At 37.1% G+C, this 26,646-nt stretch overlaps 2 protein-coding genes across 2 annotated transcripts; one reads left to right on the forward strand and one right to left on the reverse strand.

Annotated features, from left to right (window-relative positions):
* The first annotated feature begins 8,725 nt into the window (after nucleotides 1-8,725).
* LOC103434956 (phytochrome E-like) lies at nucleotides 8,726-13,235 on the forward strand. Its single transcript, XM_008373337.4, has 4 exons — nucleotides 8,726-11,171; nucleotides 11,334-12,141; nucleotides 12,274-12,567; nucleotides 12,692-13,235. Exons 1-4 carry the CDS (start codon nucleotides 9,125-9,127, stop codon nucleotides 12,933-12,935), a joined length of 3,393 nt encoding a protein of 1,130 aa, XP_008371559.2. The 5' UTR covers nucleotides 8,726-9,124; the 3' UTR covers nucleotides 12,936-13,235.
* A 129-nt stretch (nucleotides 13,236-13,364) lies between these two features.
* On the reverse strand, nucleotides 13,365-19,708 carry LOC103408889 (protein MEI2-like 5). The gene is made up of 13 exons (XM_008347710.4): nucleotides 19,393-19,708; nucleotides 18,219-18,261; nucleotides 17,989-18,132; nucleotides 17,439-17,908; nucleotides 16,734-16,892; nucleotides 16,514-16,630; nucleotides 16,253-16,404; nucleotides 16,005-16,096; nucleotides 14,913-15,885; nucleotides 14,745-14,829; nucleotides 14,564-14,632; nucleotides 14,192-14,371; nucleotides 13,365-14,032 (listed from the first exon to the last, which is right to left on the reverse strand). The coding sequence occupies exons 2-13, from the start codon at nucleotides 18,247-18,249 to the stop codon at nucleotides 13,910-13,912; spliced, it is 2,595 nt and encodes an 864-aa protein (XP_008345932.2). The 5' UTR covers nucleotides 18,250-18,261; nucleotides 19,393-19,708; the 3' UTR covers nucleotides 13,365-13,909.
* Nucleotides 19,709-26,646: the final 6,938 nt, after the last annotated feature.

Raw genomic sequence — 26,646 nt, forward strand, 5'->3', positions numbered from 1 at the left:
GACTCAATTTCCACCTCCAACCTCATCCTTCCAAATTCACTCATTTTTCTCTAATTTTAGTACATACACCATCAGACTCCTTTTATGTTTTCTTTGTGTTGATCAAACCACTCTATTCTTCCATCCCACTCATCTTTTATTTTTATTTCAACCCACCACTAATCTTCTCATACAAATTTTCCCAGAATTTTTCCCAAAGAACTATCTCTGCCATCTTTCTTTTGAATTGGTACTCCCACTTGCTACAACCCAACCTTTCTTCCTTACTCTCTCTCTCTCTCTCTCTCTCTCTCTCTCTCTCTCTCTCTCTCTCTTTCTCTCTCTCTCTCTCTCTCTCTCTCTCCCCCTCTCTCTTCACTCACCTGTTGCTTCCCACTATTTTCCTTTCTTTCATTTCCTCTCACAACTCTCCCTTTTCACTCATCACAAAACACCTTATCTCATCATCTCAATCTATCAAATAATCATAACCAAGGGTGGTGATAGTTGGCAGGGATGGATGAGGCACATGGAATGACTCTCATGAGAGCCTAGCCACAACGTCACCCATTGTCTCATTCATCGTGGTTGTCATTGATGAGTGTGACTGGCCAAGCGTAGCAGTTGTTGTGTGAGAGGTGAGGTTGAGTTGATGATATATATATGAGGACTTGGGTTGGCAATGGCCAGCTTGACGTGATGATGACCAAAAGAATCCATTTTTGGTTCCTTGGCTTTTTAATGTTGTTTTCTTCCGTTCATTTGTAGTCACCTTAATTCGACTTGCACAACTAACTATTTTTTATTGATTGGTGATGTGTTTTCATAGCTCTTACTAGGAGAGTAAAGAAGAAGAGAGTAAGTGACATGCCCCGATCCCAATATTCCCTGAACACCAAGATAGGTACGTGTTCACCGACACCCGAAGGTGACGCAAGCCATTTAGAATGCTTGAGAACAAGAATAAATAAGACTTATAGATTTAAAATACGATTAATATACGAATGAGGAACGTGTTCAGAGTATACAACTAATTTAGAATACTAAAAGAAATAATATAAAATTGAATGAATAAAGGAATGGGTCCTACACCGAGAGGACTCGAAGATGCTGATGCGGAAGTGCCTTGACGCTGGCATTGTACGCCTCGATTCTAAGTCCTTAGATGGCGCAAAACAAACATGAGTGGACCACGTTGATATATATATAATATTGAAATAGTAATCAACATATTAACCCTCAAAGTTTAATGAAAACATCAATAGCATAATATGTAGTAGGTTTTTCCGAAAACCCTAGCATGCCATAAAACCTTCTTGAAACATATATCATATAGTGTGCTAACTAGTGGTATCATATATCAGTATCATACGGCCGAAGCCACCAACTTACACCCGGCCGAAACCAATATAAGTATCTTTTGACCGAAGCCACCAACATACACCCGGCGGAAGCCAATATAAGTATCTCCCGGCCGAAGCCACCAACCTACACCCGATCGAAGTCAATATAAGAGTATCATCGCCTGTAGGCAGAACAGTAACCAGTAGATACGCACAAAACATTGAACATAATCTTTCCAAACATAGGTACATATATCTCAAAAACATCTTCATAGTATAAAATCATCCATCATTTATACTATAAAGAAGTTTGTAAAAACATGTTCTAAATAGTATATTGTCATCCATTATATACCCTACAAGAACATGGGTTCGATAGAAAGTATGGTATTCCAAAATATTATAAGTAAAGCATAATATCTCATAAAACATAAATGCAGTTCTACTATTAAAACATGCATTTTAGAATAGGTCCACTCATAGATACTTCGTCGCCGAAAAGCCACGCAAACTAGCGAAGATAGAATCGCCACAATATATACACCTAAGCACATAAAGGGTCCAATTAATAAAACTATATTATAACAATTGAATTTGGAAAAACAAACGTAAAAAACGGGTCCAAGATGTCAAAATTAGCCTAGAAGGGGTCCTGGACGAAAACAAAAAAAAGTCAACAAAAGTCAACGTTGATCATTGACCGGTCAAAGTCAAAGTCAACGCTGACAGTTGGCCAGGTAAACGGTCAGACCGGGTCGGGTCAAGGTCAACCGTCCGGGTTAGGTCAAACAAGTCGGTCAAATCGGTTTGAGGGCTTAGGGTTGGACTAGGTTTTGGGCCTGGGCTTAGCCACGAGCCTGGGTTCTAAAGCCCAAAGGCCTAGATCCAAGTGTGAGGGTATCGGGTGTGCTTAGTTGTGTGGGTACAATCGGGAAAGGGAGAGCGTCTGAGAGAGATAGAGAGTGAAAGAGTGAGAGATTTGAGAGAGCTTAGGGGAAGGAGAAAGAGGTAGAGAGTTTATGGGTTGCCACGTGGCAACTTGAGGGGGAAAGAAAATCTAGATGGAAGGTCCGAATTAGATTAGAAGAGGGGACCAAATTGAAAACTTCAAATACTTTTAGTGGGAAATGTAAAATTACAAACTAAATTTGGGGTTTTACAGTAAGATCTTGTAATAACAGAGTCACGCACCGGATTTAAGTGGTTCGCCAATTCGGCTACGTCCACTAGAGTTACATATGCATTTATGTTTTCACTATGTAAGAAAGATTTACAAATTACAATGAAAATTGCCTAAAGACTTAAATATATAAGAAAAGGTATACAAGAAGGACGATTTTGCTATCTGTTATTTCTTCCCTATTTTCTCTATGTCCTTCGTTGGTTCTTTACTCATTCCTTTATAAAGATTGCATGACATCTTCATCTCCAAAATATCTCCCAAGTGTGTCAATAGAAAGAAACAAAGTGTTGTGCTAATCATTACCATAAAATGTGTTCCAATAACAAGGCAACAAATGTTGTTCTAATGATTAAGAATGATAAATGTTCAAGTGGCAAAGCAACAAGTGTCTAATTAGTTATGAACAAATGAATATCATGCAAGATGTTCCTTGTATCAAAGGCCATGTCCAAACTCTAAGGAATATGAATCCCACCCATTCTCACCTCATTGGAAGATTTGGAACAAAATTGAATAGAGAATATTGTAGCCAAATGATTAAGATTCCTCTTAGCCTTGTGAATCAACACTTTAAAACCACAAAATATTGCCAACTCATGTACTTAGACACATATATAAGCCAAAGACTTCCCACCTCCACATTTAAAGTGGTGAATATCATCCTAATAATTAAGATTCCTATAGATTGATGAGTAAGCACTTATAATACCTCAAAGAGTTGCCACCTACATGCAAATAGACTAACATACACATGCTATAGACTCCACCTCTTCACCCTAATGATTAGCTTCTATTAAATTACCAACTTTGTCACAGCCCGTCCCGAAATTAATTTATTAATGATGCAAAATGACAACTTTATCCTTGGACGGGAAAATGGTAGTGTGTATGTGTGACATATTGAGACTTAGAGGTTGTTGTGTTGTTTTGGATTGGTGACCATGTGGATTACACACACACCACACTCATTCCTCTCTTCCTTCCCGTGCTCTCTCTCTCACACTCGAACTCTCTCTCTCTTTCTTCTTGTACGGACAAACAACAAGGACATCTCAAACCTCACAGATCGAGGAAGAAAATGGTACCGTTGTGTTCGTGAGGACCCTACGAGTTCAAATGTACCAATTTCAGGTAAGGAAACCTTCGATTTCACGTGGAAACCCTAGCTCCGATTTTGGTCACTATTCATGTGGACGTAAATATGTTGGTTTCAGGGAATTTCAAGCTCATAGAGAGCTTTAGGAGGTCCTAAGGAGGCTCGGGGTGGTTCGTTGGATAAATTTGGACGTCGGGATAGTTTCAAAGTTGACCAGATTATCGAGCTTCCTCAGGTAAATTCTAATGGATTTCAAGGCTTAAAAATGGTATAACGTGATTCTACATGTTGTTAGCTTTCCAATGGTTCAAATTTCATGAAAAATGGTGCAAAAATGAAGAAGTTAGGACGATTTAAGTATTTTTCCAGAAACCGGCGACTCGCCGGATAAGACAGAGAATAATCCGTCATTTTTTACGGAATATGCTGACGCCGTCAATTAGTTTGGACGGTTACCGTTGGGTTTTAACTGAATATTCCAGGAAATATTCCTAACGGCAGTTAGGGAATCCGTCAGGATTCCTTGTGCGTGACGGCGCGTTTTGCCGTGCACTCGTCGGCGCATGGGGGTGCGTGAAGCTTCCAAAAAAATTTCTGAAAATTTGGGGATGATCCTGAGGTTGTGTAGGTCACTGTGGTATATTCATATACCCATTTTGAGCTATGTATGAGAAGTTATTAACTAGTTTTACCTATGTGCTTTAAAATAATGTTTTTATAGTTAATTCGCATATAGGTGAGACTTATCCCAAGGACGAGCGTATCCACGGGCGACTCGGGGGTTACGACCCGTCGACATACCAGTGAATGGGTTTTTGGTTTTCAGTATATATTTATATACTTGATATTTTCCCAGAAATATGTGTTTAAATAATAATATGACATAATTGTCATGCATATAAGTTTATAATTCATACATGATTGATATGTAAGGCTTTATATATATATATATATATATATATGTGTGGTGTTGTGGATGCTCAGGTAAGCTCAGGTAAGTTGTGTTTGGTTATGTGAATCATCGATGATGCGATATGTGATTGAATAATGTTGAGCTCGTAAAACTGCATTTAGGGTGATTATGATTTAGCCATAGATATGGCACAGGCCTATTTATTATGTCACCTCCCGCACCATATGCTCATATTGGATCCAATTTAGGTGCACAGTCTTGTCGTACAGACCTTATTTATGGTTTCCACTCGTAGGTGACTAGCGATTTATCGCGCCAGCTATTATGTGAGAGTAGTATTGAGCATGATTGTATTACACCCATTAGTGTCGTATAGACTTTTTTGTTTGGTTCCGACTCTTGTGCAGTATATTGCCGTATAGGTCATAGTAGTGACTCCGGGTAGAGTGACTTTTGAGCTATGAATCCAGCTGTACAGACTACCATAGGGGTTCCGGCTCACATGTTATATTTCTATGAAATTATACTTACCTGAATTGCTTACTCTATTATATCTTGGCATGACATACATTTGAATATGATTATGTGAAGTATAAATTGAATTGATATGATTTCATATATATTTATGTATATGCTTATATCTTGATTCTGGGAAAAATTATACATGTTTTACAGCGAGGGGTTAGATATGTTGATAAATGAAATGGTTTTGTAAAACATTTGTTTTTGCCCACTCACGTTTTCTGTTTTGCGCCCCTTCAGGTTTTAAGTAAGCTTGATGTTGATGGCTTTGAGGGCGTCTACAGTTCTGACTTATCTAAATAATAGTAGGACATTCTTGGTACTGTATAACTAGTACTTGTCCTACTGGACTGCACCTAGACTTATTATACTATGATAGGGAGTGTTTACTTTTGTAACTAACTCCTATCACTTCCTGTTTAGTAGTGCACTCTAGTAATTTGGTTTTTAATTATTCGTATATTTCTTATCATTATTACTTCCGCATTGTGCACATGGCTATGTCACTCTCACGTGACGGCCAACATGTCTTGATCTCGATCGGGGTGTGTCAAACTTTCTCCTCATTCTTTGGAGAAAAATCAAGCTAACTCTATTAGAAAATTCCCACCTCTCGGAGCTTAACTCTCCAACCCTTTTACACTTCACTAATTAAAGATCAAAAAGGCTAGCAAGGGTAACTTAGTTGCTATTGGCATGAAAAGGGTAAGTAGAAACCCTAACATTTCAAATTAATACATATATACATATAAGATACACAGTTACTAGACAAAGTTACAAAATTATGATGAGGATGCCAAAAAAATAGAACCCTCTTTGGTTGGAGACATTTGAGTATGAAAGTACTGGTTAGGCACAAAAATATATTTTTGTGGTGAAAGAATCCCTACTAACTTACATGTCAAAAATACAAGTTCTTGTACTTATAATATGTAAAAGGAAATTAAAAAAAAATCATTACATTTGAAATAGATATAAGTACGTACACACACATTTATATAACCTTTTTTTTAAATACGGGGTATTACATTCCCCCACTCATGTATATGTTTCATAATTATCTTGAAGCTCGTATGGAAGTCTTTAAATTTGCTAAAAATGTTTTCGGAGAAAATGTTTCTGAAACCAATCCTTATTAAAAATAAAATAAAATTTTGGAAAAGCACTTCAAGTGTTTTATACAAGAAACACATAACTTGTGTTTCTTGCAGAAAACATTTCTAGTGCTTTTGAAACTCAAAAATATTTTCTCTAGAACCACTTTTAGTCATTTTAAAAATATTTCTAAATGATTCTTTAATTTGTTTGATCTAAAATAAGAGAATATTAGAAGAGAGAATAATGTGCGGAAATCACTTTTCGAAATTAAGCCTTTACCAAAAAAAATTTCCCCAAAAATTGCCAAACAAATGAAAAAAGAAAGAAAGAAAGTTCAAAGTTAGCAAACCTTAGAGGTACACATCATCATCCTTAGCTAGCTATTTGGTCTCAATGATAACGAGACACATTCATTGCTAATGAATAAAACTAACCAAAACAAATTGGAAGGGAGATGCCATTTTATGTGGACCAAAACAATCACAGGACCACCTTATTTTTTTCGATTTGTAGGTCTCGAGAGGAGATCAGCCGGTGGCGAAAGCACAACAATCTACTATTTTGATAATTTAAAAAAAAAAAACTGAGGCATTTCAATATTTTCTTGATCACCATTGCATGATTCATAAACACTCACGTGCTATCGTTCTCACTTGTTGTCGACGATGAAGGTGACTGTAGTTTCACGGAGTGGCCGAAAAGTTGTCAAGGGCAGAGAGCTGCTGGACAGGATGACAGAGGGCAATGAGAAGATGGAAAGGAGTATTGAAGGTGAAGGGCATTTTGGGAATAAAAATTTGATTCCAAATGGAGCCTTCTTCCCAGAATCCAAATATCACCTTTGTCTACGTAATTCAATTCCGACATTATCAAGAATTGAAATACTGATTTTACATGAGACCTATAAAACTGTACATTCTGCTTAAGTTGGTAAACAGAGGAATAACCAGGAATGAGGAATGACTTTCATTCCGTCTATCCTTTCCCCACATGTAAACACGCCAGAAGAAGTAACTCAGAACCGGCTGTACGGAATAAGGTCCCGCTTATTTTGATCGTCAGTCTCACGTGTTCGTACGTATGGAGCTAGATTTTTGGTTGTGAAGCATATGGGGCCTGGCCCACATGTTGATTATTTGTTCCCAAACCACTTATCAGAAGACAATGTAAACCGTGTTTAGTTCGTAATTCCCAAGAAATAAGGCTTAATTAGCAATTGCTAAGTAAACTTAAATTAATCTGAAATTATGAGTACGATAAAGTGGTTTGAAGTGACTTTGTTGCAGGTATTGGCTGTCTATGCATCCAGGTGGTCCACACAAATTACATTATTTGTGGTCAATACTAAATAAAAAATTATAAGTTTGGTTCATCACTTTATGTCACCTTCCTTTTTTTTATTTTTTTATATGATATTTACACATTTTATTTTACTTTTTATACATATTTTAATTTTCGATCATCGGATCAAATAAATTGAAGAAAATCAATTGATAGAAATTAACAAAGAATGTATAACAAGTAAAATGAGATGTATGAATAACACATCAATTTTTTTTGCTTTCTATTTTTTACGAAGACTAGTGGTCAGACATTTCTCACAAAAGAGCATGTTTTTATTGTATTTGAGTATCATCCGACTTTATATAGGTAAAATTGTTAATTCGAAGTCCTACTCTTTTGTTAGTCAAATTGTCCTCCTCTCTCATGTTACTAGCCAGCTTATTATCTATGCGGAGGAAAAGAAACTTGCAAGGGATATCATAATGAAGATATTTTACACTAATTTTGTTTTGGCGTGTGTTTTAATTTTTCACACACATTGCAACAATTTACCTAGAGTACGATCTGTGTGTCATTCCACCATTAGTCGCGGATTTAGGATTTGAATATTGGGAGGTTCTAGTGTCAAATACAAGTTTTTCAAATAGGAACAAACATATCCAGATATACATAGCATGTATTACATTGAACATTTAGTAGGCACAAAAAAAATTTGTACCGAACATTTGGAGGATCCTTAAAAAACATTCGTATATATATTTTTCAAATTTTGTGTGGTCCTAAGATCAACTTGGTTCCTACTTCCATCCGCCTCTGCCTACCACCTTCTATTCACTCTTCTTAAATCCTTCTTTTCATCTCCATACTTAATCTATTTGTAGCATAAACGTTAAAAATAAAATAATTCTCAAACAGTCTTTATTATCTGTTATTGCAGATCCAACAACGAGTACCATTTCATATCCTAAAAAGGGGCACTTCCTGAACATTTTTCATTGAATAATGCTAGGTAGACTAAACTTATTGACTAAATTTACAAATTAAATAATATGTCACCAATAAAAAATAAGTACGTTAATCAACACTTAAATATAAACTAATTATCAACTTAAAATTATTTAATTTATAAAATTTAATATACAAATTTAATCTCCCTATTATTATCCATTCTCCTTTGTGGAGAACGACTTTAGACGGTTACCGGTACTCGAAGAAAACTGAATTTTCCAACTCCCACACTTTTTATAGTTTTTATTCTCTCTCTTCTTTTTAGTTTTTTATGTATTATACGTATGTGTTAAAGCCCTTGATATTGAGGTGACGCGTCGTGCAATTTGCATGGCGGAAAATACAGGAACGCAAACTGGAGAGAGAGAGAGAGAGAGAGAGAGAGAGGGGAGGACGACAGAGAAGTGGACTGTTGAGCCAAATAACATATGATCAGGAACGGATGATCAGACACGCTTAAGCGTATGGAGGAGATAAATTGTAAACCGCGAAAACGATGACAGGGACGTGAGGAAGGTCCAAGCAGTAGCATGACCAACCAACATCAACTACCGAAGCACCAAGTACAGAACTAGCCATGCCACTCATACTATCCTGCTTTTCCATTTCCAACCCCCACATGAAAAAGCACTTCCCACTGAAAGCACTTCTCCTCTTTCTCCTTCTCCTTCTCCTTCTCCTTCCCAAAAGCACTCCGAATGGAGCTTGAAAAAAGCAGTGACAGAACACGCGCCGCCGCATTCTCCTCCTCCTCCGCCACAAGCAACATGAAACCCACCCCCGCTGCTGCCAGACCCGACAAGTCAATCGCTCACTACAGGGAGGACGCCAACCTCTTGGCCGAGTACGAGCAGTCTGCCGTCTCCGGTAAGTCCTTCAACTACACAAGGTCAGTGCTTTTTCCTCCGGATTCTGTCCCCGAGGAGCAAGTCAGTGCCTACTTATCGAGAATCCAAAGGGGTTCTCTCGTCCAATCCTTTGGCTGCATGCTTGCAATTGAAGAACCTACTTTTCGAATTATCGGTTTTAGTGAGAATTGCCATGAATTGCTCGGTTTGGATAAATTGGATAGTGTTTTCGAGTCAAATGAGTTAATGGGTTTGATTGGGGTGGATTGTAGAACTCTGTTTACTCCTCCTTCCGCGGCTTCATTGACGAAAGCTGCTGCTTCGAGGGAGATTTCGCTGTTAAACCCGATTTGGGTGTATTCTAGGAGTACCCAGAAGCCATTTTATGCTATTTTGCATAGAATTGATGTGGGAATTGTGGTTGATTTGGAGCCTGCTAGGTCTGGTGATCCTGCATTGTCACTTGCAGGGGCCGTACAGTCACAGAAGCTCGCGGTTCGCGCAATTTCTAGGCTTCAGTCTCTCCCTGGAGGGGACCTTGGTGTGTTGTGTGACACAGTTGTAGAAGATGTTCGGAAGCTTACTGGATATGACAGAGTTATGGTTTATAAGTTCCATGACGATGATCACGGTGAGGTTGTGTCTGAAATTAGAAGGTCGGATTTGGAGTCTTATTTGGGTTTGCATTACCCTGCCACGGATATCCCTCAAGCTGCCCGTTTCTTGTTCAAGCAGAATCGCGTGCGTATGATCTGCGATTGCTATGCGAATCCAGTTAAAGTCATTCAAAGTGAAGAACTGAAGCAACCTCTGTGCTTGGTCAATTCAACTCTCCGGTCTCCACACGGCTGCCACAGACAGTACATGGCGAACATGGGCTCGATTGCCTCGTTGGTGATGGCGGTTATTATCAATGGTAATGATTCAACGAAGCTTTGGGGGTTGGTGGTGTGCCACCATACTTCCCCCCGCCATGTCCCTTTTCCTCTTCGCTACGCTTGCGAGTTTCTTATGCAGGCATTTGGGCTGCAAATCTACATGGAGCTTCAATTGGCATCGCAGTTGGCTGAGAAAAAGATTCTCAGAACACAAACCTTGCTTTGTGACATGCTCCTCCGTGATTCCCCATCCGGTATTGTGACCCAATCTCCGAGTATAATGAATCTCGTCAAGTGTGATGGGGCTGCATTGTACTATGGTGGGACATGCTGGTTGATGGGTGTAACTCCAACTGAATCACAGGTTAAAGATATAGCAGAGTGGCTGCTAAACAATCATGGGGATTCCACCGGTCTGAGTACCGATAGTTTGGCGGAAGCTGGTTACCCCGGTGCACCTTTACTGGGCAATGCAGTTTGTGGTATGGCTACCGCAAGGGTCAGTTCAAAAGATTTCTTGTTTTGGTTCAGGTCCCACACGGCAGAGGAAGTTAAATGGGGAGGAGCTAAGCATCATCCAGGGGACAAGGATGACGGTGAAAGGATGCACCCGAGATCATCGTTTAAAGCTTTTCTTGAGATAGTAAAAACTAGAAGTTTGCCTTGGGAGATCTCTGAGATTAATGCCATCCACTCTTTGCAGCTCATCATGAGAGACTCGTTTCAGGATATCGAGGAAACTGGTTCGAGGGCAGTGCAACAGAGTGACGCTGAGATGCAGTTGCAGGGGATGGATGAACTCAGTTCCGTGGCATGTGAAATGGTTAAGTTGATTGAGACAGCTTCTGTTCCAATTTTCGGGGTTGATTCGGATGGTCTCATCAATGGATGGAACGCAAAAATAGCTGAGTTGACAGGATTACAAGATAGCGAAGCGATGGGGAAGTCCCTAGTTAATGAGATTGTTTACGAGGACTCGCGTGAAGCTGTTGAAAATCTTTTACGCAGAGCCTTACAAGGTAAATCTTTGATTGCAGTTATAAATTACTATCTGTGAGGATTTGAATGCCAATCAAATGGAATTTACTTTCGAAATTTTCGTGCTTAGTTTGTGTCCTCTCTTACGCCTCTCAATAATTTTCCCAAACAATATGACCGTTGTTAACTTCTATACCATCCAGGTGAGGAGGACAAGAACGTTGAGTTAAAACTGAGAAATTTCGGGCTTTCGCAGCATAACTCGGTTGTCTATATTGTTGCCAGCACTTGCACAAGTAGGAGTCCTGCAAAGAATGTTGTCGGTGCATGCTTTGTGGGGCAGGATATTACTTGTGAAAAGGTTGTTATGGAAAAATTCATCCGCCTGCAAGGGGATTACAAGGCAATCATACAAAGTCTTAACCCGTTGATTCCACCGATATTTGCATCTGACGAGAATGCCTGCTGCTCCGAATGGAATTCAGCCATGGAAAAGCTTACTGGTTGGACAAGAGATAACGTTATTGGTAAAACGCTTCCTGGGGAAATCTTTGGAGGTCTTTGTCGACTGAGAGGTCAAGATATACTGACTAAATTCATGATTATGTTGTACCAAGGAATCAGTGGTAAAGAGATTGAGAAGTTTCCGTTCGGGTTTTTTGATAGAAAGGGGAAGTTCGTTGAGGCGCTCTTAACAGCTAACAAGAGGACTGATGCAGGTGGGAATATAATTGGTTGCTTCTGTTTCCTGCAAATTTTTTTGCCTGACTTGCAGTCGGCCTTGGAAGGACACATACAAGAGGATGGAGAATGCTTTTCGAAACTTAAGGAATTAGCATACATGCGACAAGAGATGAAAAACGCGTTAAGTGGTATTCAGTTCACCCACAGACTCCTTGAAAGTACGACTATTTCAGAATATCAGAAGCAATTCCTCGACACTAGCAATGCGTGCGAAAGACAAATCATGACAATCATCGAGGATATAGATGTGAAGAGCATAGCCGAAGGGTGAGTATTCGTAGTTGGTTCATGATATGCGTAAGTTAACTGTTGTAACTTTATTTCTACAGTTTCGTTTCTATTTTAGTGTACTGATGAGCCTGTGTGACAACGCCTCACATCTTCTCCGCGTTAATGCAGTAGCGTGAAGCTGAACATGGAAGAATTTATGTTGGGAAGCGTAGTGGACGCCATTATTAGCCAATCAATGCTCTTGCTGAGGGAAAAGAATCTGCAGCTCTTTCATGAGATTCCAGAAGAAATTAAGTCACTGTCTTTACATGGCGATCAAATCCGGCTTCAGTTGGTTCTGTCAGATTTCTTGCTCAATGTGGTGAATCACACACCTTCCTCGAATGGCTGGGTCGAAATTAAAATTTCACCTGGTTTAAAGTTGATACAGGACGGCAACAATTACATCCGCCTCCAGTTCAGGTAACGGTCTATGTTTTACTACGCACGTATACTAAATTTGGCATCAGTTCAACCTGTCCTCAACAAAGTTTATAGCCGGAGCCTTAAACCCTGAACCCTATTTTGCATCTTCTCGTGCGTGTAGAATGACACACCCCGGCCAAGGCCTTCCAACGACGCTTGTACAGGATATGTTCGAGGGAGGAAACAGATGGACGACACAGGAAGGTCTCGGACTAAATCTGTCACGAAAAATTCTGAACAGAATGAATGGTCAGGTGCAGTATGTTAGAGAGCACGATAAATGCTACTTCCTCGTTAACATTGAACTTAAACACAAGAAAGAAAGGCAGAGGGTATTTGTGTCTCATGAGAGCACAACGACTTGAATTTGATGAGAGCATCTGTGTTTATCGAGTCTCCATCTGTTTGGCATTGTATTTTACCAATCTTGTTTAGAACAAATAACTAAATAAATATCATAAGGATTCAACATAAGATAGGAGTGTCGGCTGTCAACTACCTGACGCCCTCCCCCTCCTCCTTTATCCGGGCTTGGGACCGGCAATGTAAGACAAACTTACACAGGCGGAGTTAAAATAAATACATAAAATAGCATGTATCAATTGTGTATTTTGTGTGAATGCAAATCTTTAGATGATCATATATTGAAAAATGATTTGCAGACACCTCTGATTATCTTTGTCCACGGATTCATCTCCGATTTGTTCAATCTGAAGGTTAAAAATATGCATGGATGCGCATACAAAACAAAGGGTGCGTGAAAATCACTTCCCGTTTCAATATTCAACTACACATTTGATAACCTTTCGATAATTAATTTGGAGCTGAGAAATCACAATCTCAAATAAACATTTGAATTTTCCATTTCAAGAACTGCAACAAAATAATAACGCCAAAAAGCAGCAGGTTTTTCCCCCACTATACAATTTTGTACCCCATGTCAAATAACCACCCCCCCTCTCAAAACACATGTACTCAGATACCCATATGCACATCATATTTGCAGGCTACCTTATCCACACCCCGAAGTCGCACAACAAAAATGAGCCCAAAAATCAGAAACCTGCACAACCGGCGGCAACTGCTGTCAGCAGGGAGGATTGGATTCGTCGACATGCACTATTATCGTTCTCTCCTGTGACCGTTAACTGCAGATAAACAAAACGCTGCCGGATGTTTCCAGTCAAACACTCTAGAAGATACTACTAAAAGGAGCTACAAAAGAAACTCTGCATCCCGTACTTCTCCGACTTGTACATATATATACTTGATAGGTGTATGATTGTTGGAAGCCACGGCCACCACCAAATTCAGCCCTGGCATCTGCTTTGATACACTGTTAACTCTTATCTGGCTTCTCGTCAAAGCCACGCTTTGGGCTTCCTGATGAATCAGAGTCCGACTCCTTTTCCTGACCAACCTGGATGTCCAAATTGTTGGAAGGAAGATGCTCTTGGATGATCTAGATAGAACAAATGCTTATCAAATATGTCTTCAAATGTATGGAATATCAAAACAATTAAACTAGTTTTATGAAGCAAAGAATCAAAGAAAATGCGAGCACATTAATCACTACAAGTTTCATGAAGCCATTGTTTTCCTGTAGTGTTTACTGTGTTACCTGATCACCAGCCTCAGAACCCTCTGAGTGAAAGAGAATCGGACGACAACGTTTGTCTTCATTCATTAGGCTTGAATTTTGAAAGTGGGCTACAAGAGCCACCTTCCCCTGGATTCGAGCATAAGCCAAGGAGGCAACTTTCTCACTATTGAACTTCTCCCACTTCTTTCCATTAAACGCCTGTAGAAAAATGGAAGTGTACATTAATAACACATCCTGTTACCATGCCGATACCATTTCAGTTTCTCAAGGAGAAGGCTCAAATTGACAGTATGCATATCGTTCAATGAATACAATGATGTAGAAATAACCCAAAGAATTGAATATAAAATCCAAAGTGGCGAAAGAACAAAAAGAAAAACGAAAAAGCACCTCATAAAATGGGATGATGTGTGAAGGAGACAGCATATTGATAAATGCATAGCCCACATTGCATTTGTTCTGCACATAAAGAGTAAATATCAATCAAGGGAGAATTGTAGAAGAAAATAAATGAAAATATATTATCGCATACAAAGTATCAAAACATACTCTTAAGGAAACCAAAAATTACCTTAAAATCAATTGGCAGATAGAGAAAATCAAAAGTACCCCTGTGATTTTCATCTATTGCCGCAAGTAACATTTTCGAGGTGTACCTAATGACAACAAGAATACGAAAATCATGATAATGGCCGTCAAATATGATAAATACATGAAATACTGTAGACGTCAGTCTTACTTGTTTGGAATATTTTTAATCATTAATGTTGTTCGAGTATCTTCCCCGGAGACAATCTTATCCAAATCAAGCTGAAACTGCTTCTTGCTATCAATCTGGGTCCCATTATTCTCCATTCGTCTGCTCCTCCCACGCTCAATCAAACCATCTATGCTTGTAGGTGGCAGTCCTGCGTACGGGCCATTCCCTAAAAATACAGGGCTAAGCTTCGGTGAGCCCACCATTTTAAAGCTTGACAAACTACTTTCAGACATGTTTCCCAGTATGGATATGCCACTATTTCTTGAAGCACGAGCACCCATGTTAATCATAAAATTTCCACGACTGGGGCCCAAACTCATGCCTCCATAGGCAGCGGGACCCAAAAAAGATGTTTCTGGTGACTCTGGAAAGTAATTAAAGCGGCTGTCTAAATGAACACCAGATGGGGCAGATCCAACATGATGATGATGATGATGATGATGATGATGATGATGGGAAGAGCTGAGCAAAGAGCCATTATGACCCGAGAATGGAAAGGCATGCCCCTTCCCATTGGATGTAAGTTGATGTCCCACTGATTGGTGATGCCAAGCTGAAGAGTTGGTGTTTTCTGAGTAAGGAGTCGGACTCCCCCAAAGGAATTGCGGGCCTGATAATGTTTCCACATGAGATCCACTTGAGGTTGAAGGACTGAACGAGGGCATGGATCCTTGGAAATGGGTTGAGTTCTCTGGAAATGAGTGGGATTGTTGAAATGCAGATCCGTGGGATGAGTTTGTATTGGAAAGTATATGATCAGCATGACTCCCCCTTCCATGGTTATTGCCAATGGGTGCAACCTTCACAGTGTTTGATGTCTGGGGATGCAGAATTGATGCTAATCCAGACAAATGGTTGCTGTTTGTTGGACTAATTGTCCCAAAACCAGGAGATTTACTAATACTCCGTACAGGACTATGTTCCATTGGGTTGTGAAACTGAGCCCAGTTACCTATAAAGAATTTTGCATTGACCTCATTTTGTAAGAAAAATGCAATAACAGAAAATATTTACTTGTTGAAGCCCTTATATGTTCACGAGTGATAAAATTTATCTCCAATGAGAAGTTACCTGGTGGAGAGATGGTTATCGGGGAACCCACTGGATGTCGAAAACTCTGAGATTCATCTTGTTCAGGGTCTTGATTCAGTTGCAGCATCAAGCTAAAAGGTAGAGGATACAATCAATTAAAGACACCAACAGTTGGTTCAAACTTCAAACACAATTAAACAAACCAAAATCCAAGAAACCAAATAGAAACAAGATCACAACAAATAATCACAAAGCAAGAAATCAAAACATTTATATTGTCAACTCACTTTCGACGAGCTCCACCAGGTCGACTGGGTTCAAGCTTTATGCGTTTACCAGCTATGTCACTCCTATTTAACGACTTAAGGGCTGCTTCTGCAGCTCTAACATCATAATACTCAATAAATTTATGATGCCTCTTGTGTGGTGTTTCCCTTATCTGCTTTGTACAATGAACACCAGAAACAAAAATTAACCGCCTCATACTTTCAAAAGTAAATAAACACAAAGCAAGAAATAGAGGGGGTGAAGCAAGATACAATCATCACCTCTTTGACCTCGCCATAAGCCCCAAATATTTGACGGAGGTCTTCATTTGAAACTGATGGATCCAAATTGAAAACTACCAAAGTTCCTTGATTAATATCCTTCTCTGATGGATTATCCTGGTGTTGCATGAGAAAGAATGCAAATATTGTAATTTATATTTTCACATATACAAATGAATGTCAAAGAACAACTAATTTAGTACTGGAAAGTTGTTTTGACCTTTGGAATTGAGAAGTGAATATCAAGTTTCCTACGTCGCAGAGGCTTGTTTTGTAATGTGCGCATAGCAGTTCGAGCAGCACGAATATCATAATAAGATATCATCACAAAGCCCCTATGTTTACACGCAGTGTACAGCGTTCTAATATCACCGTATTGCTACAAAATAGATAAATGAAAACACAAATTAAGAGCTGGATCTTCCAAACTGTATGGTGTCAGATGATGCATCAGATTTTATTATTTAAACAACTGTTCTGGGATTCAAATACACAATGCCGTATGAGTAAGAGGCAAAACTTGTACAAATGTACGATAGGTAAAACCTGTACATCAATATGAAAAATAAAATCTGGTGGCTATGATCATCTAGCAGAATAACTAAAATGGAACCAAATCATTAGAAATGAAAAGAAAAAAAGATCAGGTGATAGGTACTATTTTCCTTTTATGCACAGAAGAACATGCCAGATAATGTCAATACTTAAGATCATCCAAAAACAAATTAATGCATTGCTCCTATTCGCAGTTTAAAATCAGGAAGTGCATCTTATGCTCAGAGAGTGAAAGATTTATGCTAAAATCAGTTGGGTGAGTAATATAATCCATTACAATTTCTCGGGAGGTGATTAGAAAACCAAACAAAGGATATGGGTATTACTGGTATGAACATGAACACAAGGAGTTTTGCCTTGATTAAACTACCTCAAAAAGTGTTCTCAGTTCTGAATCCTCAACATTACTATTGATATTTCGCACAAACAATGTTCTGGAAGGATGCTCTCCATATGGATGCTCTCCAGCAACAGCTCCCACACCATTTGGAAGGGCAAATTGAGCCATCCCATTCCCAGTAGAACTGTCAGCTAAACTTACTTTTGACATGCCTATTCTCAGGCTCTCCTGTGCATCAGTTTCCAATTCCATGCCGCCTCCACTACCAAATAGATCATAATCTTCCAAGTCTTCCAGTGAACCAGGCAACCCACTGAGGTCAAGATCATCCGCTATGCCAGCTAATAGCTCCTCCTCATCGCCAGGAAGCAAGCTTCCGATTGCATGAGTTTCAATTTCTTCAAGCAGATCATTACCCTCCAAAGTTTGGTGGAGTTTATCTAAGCCAGACGAAAGATCATCAATAGATTGAAAGTCATGTTCAGTACCATTCACGTTCACTGCACATATGCAAAAAGACATGAGGCTTTCCCTTCTAAACCTGGATGTTAAAAATCTCTATACAATAGCTCACGCATACACTTCGGATGTGGAAGAACAGGTAGTGAGCTTGAAAAAAGGGTAGCATCACTTGAGGCATTGTAGGCACCAGATCCAGATAAAATACCCCATCCTCCTCTACCCACTTCTTTAGGAATGCCCACCATTGGAACCTCAGTTGAGCCTACAAGACAAATTAACAGATATGTCAATCAGATCACAAATAGCACATAATCACTACATACACGATATACGATTGAAGAATATTACCAGAAGATGAAAAGTTCAAAGATTGATTCATTGCATCCCTTTCCTGTTTACCGTGAACAATACATAAGAGTTAAACTTCTGTGATGGTAACAAAGTAAGAGTAAGAGAAGAAAAAAAAAATATATATATATATATATCATTGATGGGAGTACACTGATGCTATTGACCAATGAGAAAAACCAGTGCATGCACAATGAAATTATTGCGAGTAAAGGAACTCAAACCTTACTTGTGCTCTAGCAATGAGTTTCAAGAAAACACAATACCGTTCTGTTTAAATCTTAAAAAAATCAAACCCCAAACTCATCATCATGTTCACAGTAATACCATTGAGTTAAATATACAGCTTATCGGAAGTCAATCATAATTTTCAAATCTTTCTCACAATTTAAGCAAAACAGAAAATTTCTGAAGGCCACACAAAGGTGCACAGAAACAAATATCACATTCCTAAAAAAATCCAGGAGCCCTTTCCTTTTAAACCAAACTGTAGTTTACCAATTTAAAAGCCCCTTATCCAGGTGTAGAGAATTGGCACCAGAAAAAAAAAAAACAACTTCCATCTAGAGCACTCAGATTGCCCGATTCAAGAAATCAAAGACGTCTCGGCATAGAAATACATCAAATTCCAGTTAGGAAAGGAATTAACAGAATATTGTTCGGAGGGTAGGTGTCCATTTCTCTATAGGTAGGGCAATTTACGGCCAGAGATAAATGCTCGTCTTGAATTCACAAATATAAACAGCAATTTATATGGAATCAAAGACCCATACTTTTATCGATTACACTAAAAGTTTCAAACAGCCTTTAAATATTCTATAAAAAAAAAATAACATAAAATCTCAGAAATGCATCTCAGTCCAAGCTCTCAAGTTCTCAGAGTGGGGAATTACTGATTAGAAAATTCTTTGCTCCTTTTTGTGTATGAACTAATTAGCACAGTAGCCATCTAAATACCCAAAAAAAGCTCAATGATTTATACAATTTGGTCAAATTTTATACAATTTCCAGCAAAACCCAATACTCAATATTTTAAAAGGAACCCAGTAAATGATTGAAGCAATATTATACACAACTTTTGCAAGTCCAAAAAACCCATTTGATCAAACTTACCAAATACTGAAAAAATAAAAATAAAAACAAAATTACAACCAAAATATGGATTAAAAATTACCTCAACAGCTAACAGAGGCAAAGCCAAACCCTAGAGCTTCGAAGTGAAGAGACGATCACAGAGACGGGAGCGGTCTTTCTTCCTTCCCCACTCCTGCAGCCACTCTCTCTCTCTCTAAAAACCAATTGGAAATTATTTAGAGAGAGAGAGGAGAGAGCGATGATGATTGGACGATAAAAGTATTAAAAAACCTAAAAGGGCAGAGAATGATTGAGAGAGGGAGGGATGGGTCTGGGTTTGGATTTTGGTTTGTGAGGAAAGGGGGTGGGGTGGTTTCAACTTTCAAGTGCTATTTAAATTGAATTTTTGGTAATCCAACAACAAGAAGTTAGTCTTTTTTGGATAAGTTAATTAATTTTTTTTGGTTTAAATTATTAAAAATAAAAGCAGAAAAAACAAAAAAGGGAAAGTTTTATCGTTTGGTTTAAGGAAGTTTTAACGTAATACTATGGTACTGTTTATTTTTAATGTTAAGAATATTTTTACTCTAAAAAGTCACTCATGGTACTATTTACTTACAACATTTTTTTTTCTTTTTTATTAAAATTCAAAGTTTTTAAGCTCTTTTCGTTAGTTTTAATCAATGAAAAGAGCTTAAAAACTTTTGTCCTTTCGGTTCCAATGTTTATCCACAGTGTTATGGCATGATTGGCATGATTGGCATGATAATCAGCCATGCATCATATACTCCGAGAAACTTTTTGGTGTTTCTGGAACACGGATGATACTTCACATATAATGTATCAACGCATGTACAATGACATGTGGCGCACCAGTACCAGTATCACCACGTGCTTCGGTTATACTGAAAATTTTCTCGTATACTCCACCATATCTTTAGGTTTTTAAATTAACAATTTAATAATAAAAAAAATTTGTAGCTCAAGTGATTAATAATTTTTAAGTTGATGGTTAGTGGTCTAATAGTATTCGTCTCTAGTAGCAAGTGGAAAGTGTTAGGTTCGAATATCGTGAATGAATTCAATACAAAATTAATATGGTTAGCCCATATATATAGTTATGTATCCCTTACGGACTCGGAGAGCCAGGGTCGTATTTATACCATTTGCAACTAAGTTCAAGTCTTTACTTCCTAATTAAAAACATTATATTTCTTTAAAAAAAATTGATTCCTGACAATATAGTCATCGGGTTAGGTTTTCAACTCACTTAGTATTTTTTTAGTAATAATATTTTAATTTAATACAAACTATAAACAGAAGAATAAAGATTCTAACTTAAGTGTAAAGATTAAGCACACGACTCTAATCGATTTAAGTAAATTTAATCAATTTGACATGTGCGTACAAGTAAGTTGTTTTTTCTTCCCTTTAATTATTGAAAGGAAGAGTGGGAAATGGGCCACGCACTCGATAAAAATGTAAGAGTTTTCAACTTTGGAGTAATGTATGAAATTCCACTTGTTATCCATTTAACTAGTAGATTTATGGGCCTTTTGCTTTTGCATAACATATTCGTCCTCAAACCTAACTTTCCCATTAAATAATATAATATATTCAAACTTGGTCTAATCACATGACTTGTCAGACATGATTTGTCCAATGGAACCGGATTCCCTCCGGACTCAAATAAATTAAATCTAAAGATTAAAGAATCTGGACCGTTGAAATTTAATCAAACAATTATAATTATTACAATTTTTAGAGGGTCCCCTATTTATAATCGTTGGACCAAATTTCAAATGTCCGGATCCTTTGGTCATGAGGCTCAGTTTATTTGGGTTCAGAGGGGATCCGATTCCTTGTCCAATTTAGTTTCTCATCGTGATTCTTGGAAATATATCTTCTCCTGATATCTTCCACCAAAGCCCAATAATCAATTAATCTATGCCTTTAAAATTTGATCAAACAGCTACAAACAGGGGTCTCCTTTAAAAGTTATAATAATTTTAGCCGTTTAATTAAATTTTAAGGGCTGGATTAATTGATTGGTGGGCTTTGGTGGGAGAGATCCATAAATGATCTATTTCCTTGATTCTTGAACTAAATTTCGATTATTGCGTGACCTAAAGTATAATGGAGACAAAAATCGTAAGAAACATTGTTTTACGAGGAAATTGTTGCAATAATCCTTTAATTTTAATTGAATTTGAGCAGTGATCTCTTTACTAAAATCTGTAACTATTGGTCCTCTAACTCATCAAACGGTGTAGCTATGGTCATTTTTGTCAACTTCGTAAGAACTTCCGTCAAAATATATTTCTTCAAAGCACAAATATGGAAAACCAAAATGAGAAAATTGTAGGAATGTCCCCTTAACTTTAACCCAATTGTAGCAATAGTCCTTCCATCATGACTCATTTTGACGGAGTTGACAAAAAGAACCATAGCTGCACGTTTGAATGAGTTAAGAGACCAATAGTCAAATTTTTAAATGAGGGACCAACACTTCAATTGGGTTAAAATTGCAAGACTATTGCTACAATTTTCTCTTATGATTGTGAGTCAGTGTTTAAAATATCAATATATGTGGAAATATTGATGTGCAAATTTATGGATATGCCGATATCGAAATTAGTTGTCTTCAGTGGAAATTATGGAAATTTGCAATGGGGTGGATATATAAAATCACTCAAATTTAGTCGAAACTAGAGAAAAGTTTCTCAACAAAAATTAAAAAGTTCGAAATTTACAATGAGTTACAGTGAAATTTATGTAGTGAATCAATATATATTGTCGATATTCATTGGTGAAGTTTGCATTTAACCCCCTATTCATATCGATCTTTGATGTTTTGAATATTTCGACGAAAATATCGACAATTTTGTATACATTTTAAACACTGTTGAGATGCAAAATTTGTTGATGATGTTTATGAGGTGGTTGGGCAGAGTAGTCGATGGTCGTCACTTATTGCGGAAGCTCTCAGTTGATAGGACTGTTTTTCTCTTATTGCTAAAAACATTTGTTTAATTATTTTAATTTTACAAATTAAGAGAAAAATAACATGTTTCCTTCTAGGGATGGTGCAGCTTAATTTTTATAAAAAGCACAAGTTGTTTTGACAAAACAATAAGTTGAGCAAATTATGGCAGCTTGAGTTTTGAGAACACACGTTTGATAATTTTAAAAGAAAACTTTCCCTTAAAGGATATGCATTTAGAAAAAGTTGACTTTAAATTTTCTCATGGTGTCCCTTGACTCAAACCCTAACCAAAGATCGTGCACTTACTTGCAATCCAAACATAAATTAATTAGGGATTGATAGGGCTCCATTCATTCTCCTAATCCTATGCCCTTTTTCTTGGTCATTTCCCAAATCTCAAATTAGTACAACAAACAACCTATGATGTGTTTAGCGGTCCCAAAATGGGTTTTATTAGATATTTTACAACTAGAAGCCCTCTTTTTTCCGATTCAGTTCCTCCACTATCGCGAACCCCAGTTAGATTCAAGCATGATACACTTTTTAGTTATTGGGAGAACCCAAGTACTCTCTTTTGGATCTAGAAAACAGCTCTCACAAGTTGCAAATTTAAAAACGTCTTTGTTCGAATATGCGGTGATACAAAGCACATGAATTTACTCGATGTATAAATGTTCAACTTAAGCCTTGTCTAGAAAAATGTTCCTTATTACACAAGTTTTGGTCACTACAATACTTGAAATACATGTAAATTATTCATCACAAACATCCACCCTCGCCACCAATGTTACCAAGTTGTCGGTTTTGTCATCATGACCTATACTATTTATATTTATTTTTCTTGTCTTAAAAAATGGCATAAAAGCGTCTTGTCTAGTTTGGAGCTATGAAGCTTACCTTATTATAAAAGGTAGTTTACTTGCTTATTTGTTAGAGAAATGTAGCATGCTTACTAAGTGTATGCACTAAGAGGAAAGAGCTTTATCGGTTGGTGCATGCTACTTTTCCTCTTAGTGCAAACACTTAGTAATAATATATGACTTAGTAATACGTAATTTAATACTTGAAAACTAAAAATTATATTGATCATGGGGAGAGTAGATGATAATCTCATTTTCATTTCTCCTCTCCTTTCATGTACCAACATGATCCTCTTCAGGTCATTTTGGTGAGGATCTTGAGAATCCGTGAATTGTGTTCGTTCATCGTACATTGTGCGTTCAATTTTTGTCAAGTACTGTTTATGTTTATTTTTAAATAAAAATATTTAAAATAATTTTTGACCGCACGATGTACGATGAACGAACACGATTCACGGATCCCTATGATCCTCACAAAGAGGATCTGACGAGGATTCAGACTCTTTCATGTATTCTTCAATTCATAATTTTTCCATTATAAAAAAATAAACATACTCAATTTTTTTACAATACACATGGCAACATCTGTGTGCCATAAATAGGAGAAAATTTTCAATATGCCAAAGAACACGAGCTGGTACACAAAGTGTCATAATACAATTGGTTCGAATTATTTTTTATTTTTTTTTAGTTTTCAAACAATTATATTATCACACTTGATAAACTAAGCAATGTTTCCGACACACTAAAAAATATCTTAGTGAAACAAATATTTTAAAATACCTTGGTAGGTTCCCTCAAAGAAAACAAAGCACATTATTCCTAGGTCGCTTTAGTAATTGTCTTGTCTCATCCATTTCTTTAATGTCACTTGCCAAAAATAAAGATTGAAAACATAGGAAAACTAATTAAAATAGCTTGAAAACTTTGAGTATTAAAGATAAAGACAAAATAAAACATAAAATAAATAGTATCAGAATTGACATTTTAATGTAAAAATTTGATTTTTCGTTAAATTAAACATTACCAGAAGCTTTTCTTTAAAGTTCCTAAAAAACAATCGTCATCTCTTTTGTCTATCTCAACTCTCCACTTCTCAAGTGGTGCCATGGGAACATGGGGAGTATTTGATTTGAATTTGATTGATGTCAACAAATAAAAAATTTGAACAATCTAATGATTATAATCTAAAATATTATGCAACTTGCAAAGCAAGTGTGTAATGCGTGTGGCCCCGTGAGGGAGTGGGTCTCTCTCAAGGTTCAAACTTTCGAATTTGGATCATTTCCGAATCTCACAGTCTGGAATCTAAATATTAGAAAATTAGGACAATTCAAGGAAAAAAAAAGAAAAAATTTTAGCATTAGATTTGTGTGAAGTGAGCAAGCGAAATGAATTAATAGAAATTCAATTTAAACGGTTCGAATTATCTATTACTTCAATATTGAACAATAAAATCAGGAGAGAATCGCTGTCCCAAACTTTCAAGTGATGGAAGTTTTCTCAACTTGTTCTCCACATGGACGTGGAAAGTTGGGTTGGCACGCACGTAAGCTTGTATGTGGGTGGGGTAAGATTTTGTCGCCTAGTGCATCATCGTACGGCCACAGTAGCCTGAGCCTGATGCACGAGTTCACACGTTTTCATGTAGGAACACACGTACTTCTTGCCTGGAGGAGGGATGTTCTCCTTTTATGTACTAGAAAGCATAGGGAAAAGAATTCTCGTCGGATCATTTTTGTAGGGATTCAACAATTGTGTTCGTTTATTGTATATCATCTCGTTAGGTACTATTTATATTTTAAATTTAAATTTTAAATAATTTCTAATAGTATGATGTACGATGAACGAATATAATTATGAGATCCCTAAGAAAAGGATCCGGTGAGAATCCTTTTCCGAAGCATAGCACATGGGACTTTAAAGGAAAATACTCCATTCTCCATAAACACACACCAACCGACCATGGGCTTTCACACACTCTTTATTTCATATTGTCCGTTAATTTTGCTTAATTTATTAATTTTAATGCCAAAAAATAAAAGTTGCGTGTTAAGTTTCTAATTACGATTTAAAAAGAAAAGTGAATACAAGGCGAAATTGAAAAAAAAAATAGTTATCAAATAGACATAAGATATTAAATTGTCATTATGGAGGTGCAAAGTTTAATTGTTGATATTCTCATATGTATAAATATAACAAGGATACAATTATCATCTATTTGACAATCTCTCTAATAGAGGTAGGATTTACTGACACATGTGAATCCTGTTTTAATTATAAAGACTAGCATTTGTCTACACACTTTGTGTGTATAAACATGTTTTTTTAGAAAATGAGAAGGATAGAGGGAGAGAGAGAGAGAGAGAGAGAACATGAGTGAGCGGGAGGTTTTTGTTTTTAGGTTTTTTTTTTTTAATATTGGAGGTATTTTAATATCACATGTAGGTGAGGTTTCACTAAAAAACAGTAAATTTTGAACATGTGAAATTACATTATTGCCCATCATTTTTTGTGTGTGATAGAAGACTAATTTATCTTTTCACCATCTTTTAATTGACAAAGAATGTTTCATTAATTAGTAGAGATAATACAGATGATGATATAAATAGATGATAAGAATATCATTTTTTTATGAACACAAAAAAGTTTAAAAATAAGCAACGCCCTTTACAAGTACGAGGATCTTATAAAAAGAAGGAAAATTCATTTGGTTTTTCTTTGTGAGACATTTCTTGATTGACTGACAAAACAAATCACGGCCCATTGGGCCTTGAACAACTGAGTGTGACTGTAGCCTTGCAAGCCCGTTCACTTTATTTTTCAAAAATGTTAAACAATTAATTAATTAATTAAAAAAAATCTAAGGACGTCATTAACACAAATTAAAAGATGGTTATATAGCTAAAATGGTCTATGAGATTTGCATAACTCATTACTTTGGTCCCTAACATTTCAAATTGATAAAAGTGGTCTCTGAAATTGTCCATCATCCATCGTTTTGGTCATTCCGTTAAAAACTTAGTTAAGTGTTCATGCTTTTGGCCGGAAGTTTTGACAATTTTCAAAGCTTTGTAACTCAATCGTTTATTAACCAAATTTGACTCATAATATATCAAAATAAAGATAGGAAAGTGTAAAATAAGATTATACCTATTTGGAAGCCCAATGGTTACCGGAGATAGCCAGAAAATAGCTTCAAAGTTGACTGGTCCGATGGAAAACTGGAAAACTCGCCGGAAACTGGGTAAACTTTAAACGTTCATAACTTCTTCAATACTCAACGAAATCAAGTGATTTAAAAACGAAAATCATACTTCTCAACAAGAAGAAGAGAATGGTACCTTTTTCAATGGATAAATCGCCGTGTTTTGGCTGGAAAGCAGCTCGAAAGTGATTGTATTGGTCTCAAGTTAGCCACTTTCGAGCCGTTTTCCGGAAAAACCACAGCGATTTAGCTGTCTACAAAGGTACCATTCTCTTTGTTGAGAAGTATGATTTTCGTTTT

Source organism: Malus domestica, chromosome 05 (genome assembly GCF_042453785.1).
Source record: "Malus domestica chromosome 05, GDT2T_hap1".
NCBI lineage: Eukaryota > Viridiplantae > Streptophyta > Magnoliopsida > Rosales > Rosaceae > Malus > Malus domestica.

What these genes read in the sequence shown, in the direction of transcription:
- LOC103434956 (XM_008373337.4), top strand. Translation starts at nt 9,125, where the DNA reads ATGGAGCTTGAAAAAAGCAGTGACAGAACACGCGCCGCCGCATTCTCC. An exon ending in TTTACGCAGAGCCTTACAAG is followed by an intron (nt 11,172 to 11,333) that starts GTAAATCTTTGA and finishes TATACCATCCAG; the next exon opens with GTGAGGAGGACAAGAACGTT. An exon ending in GTGAAGAGCATAGCCGAAGG is followed by an intron (nt 12,142 to 12,273) that starts GTGAGTATTCGT and finishes GCGTTAATGCAG; the next exon opens with TAGCGTGAAGCTGAACATGG.
- LOC103408889 (XM_008347710.4), bottom strand. Translation starts at nt 18,249, where the DNA reads ATGAATCAATCTTTGAACTTTTCATCTTCTG. An exon ending in TGTTCTTCCACATCCGAAGT is followed by an intron (nt 17,909 to 17,988) that starts GTATGCGTGAGC and finishes GCATATGTGCAG; the next exon opens with TGAACGTGAATGGTACTGAA. An exon ending in ACATCATCCCATTTTATGAG is followed by an intron (nt 14,372 to 14,563) that starts GTGCTTTTTCGT and finishes ATTTTTCTACAG; the next exon opens with GCGTTTAATGGAAAGAAGTG.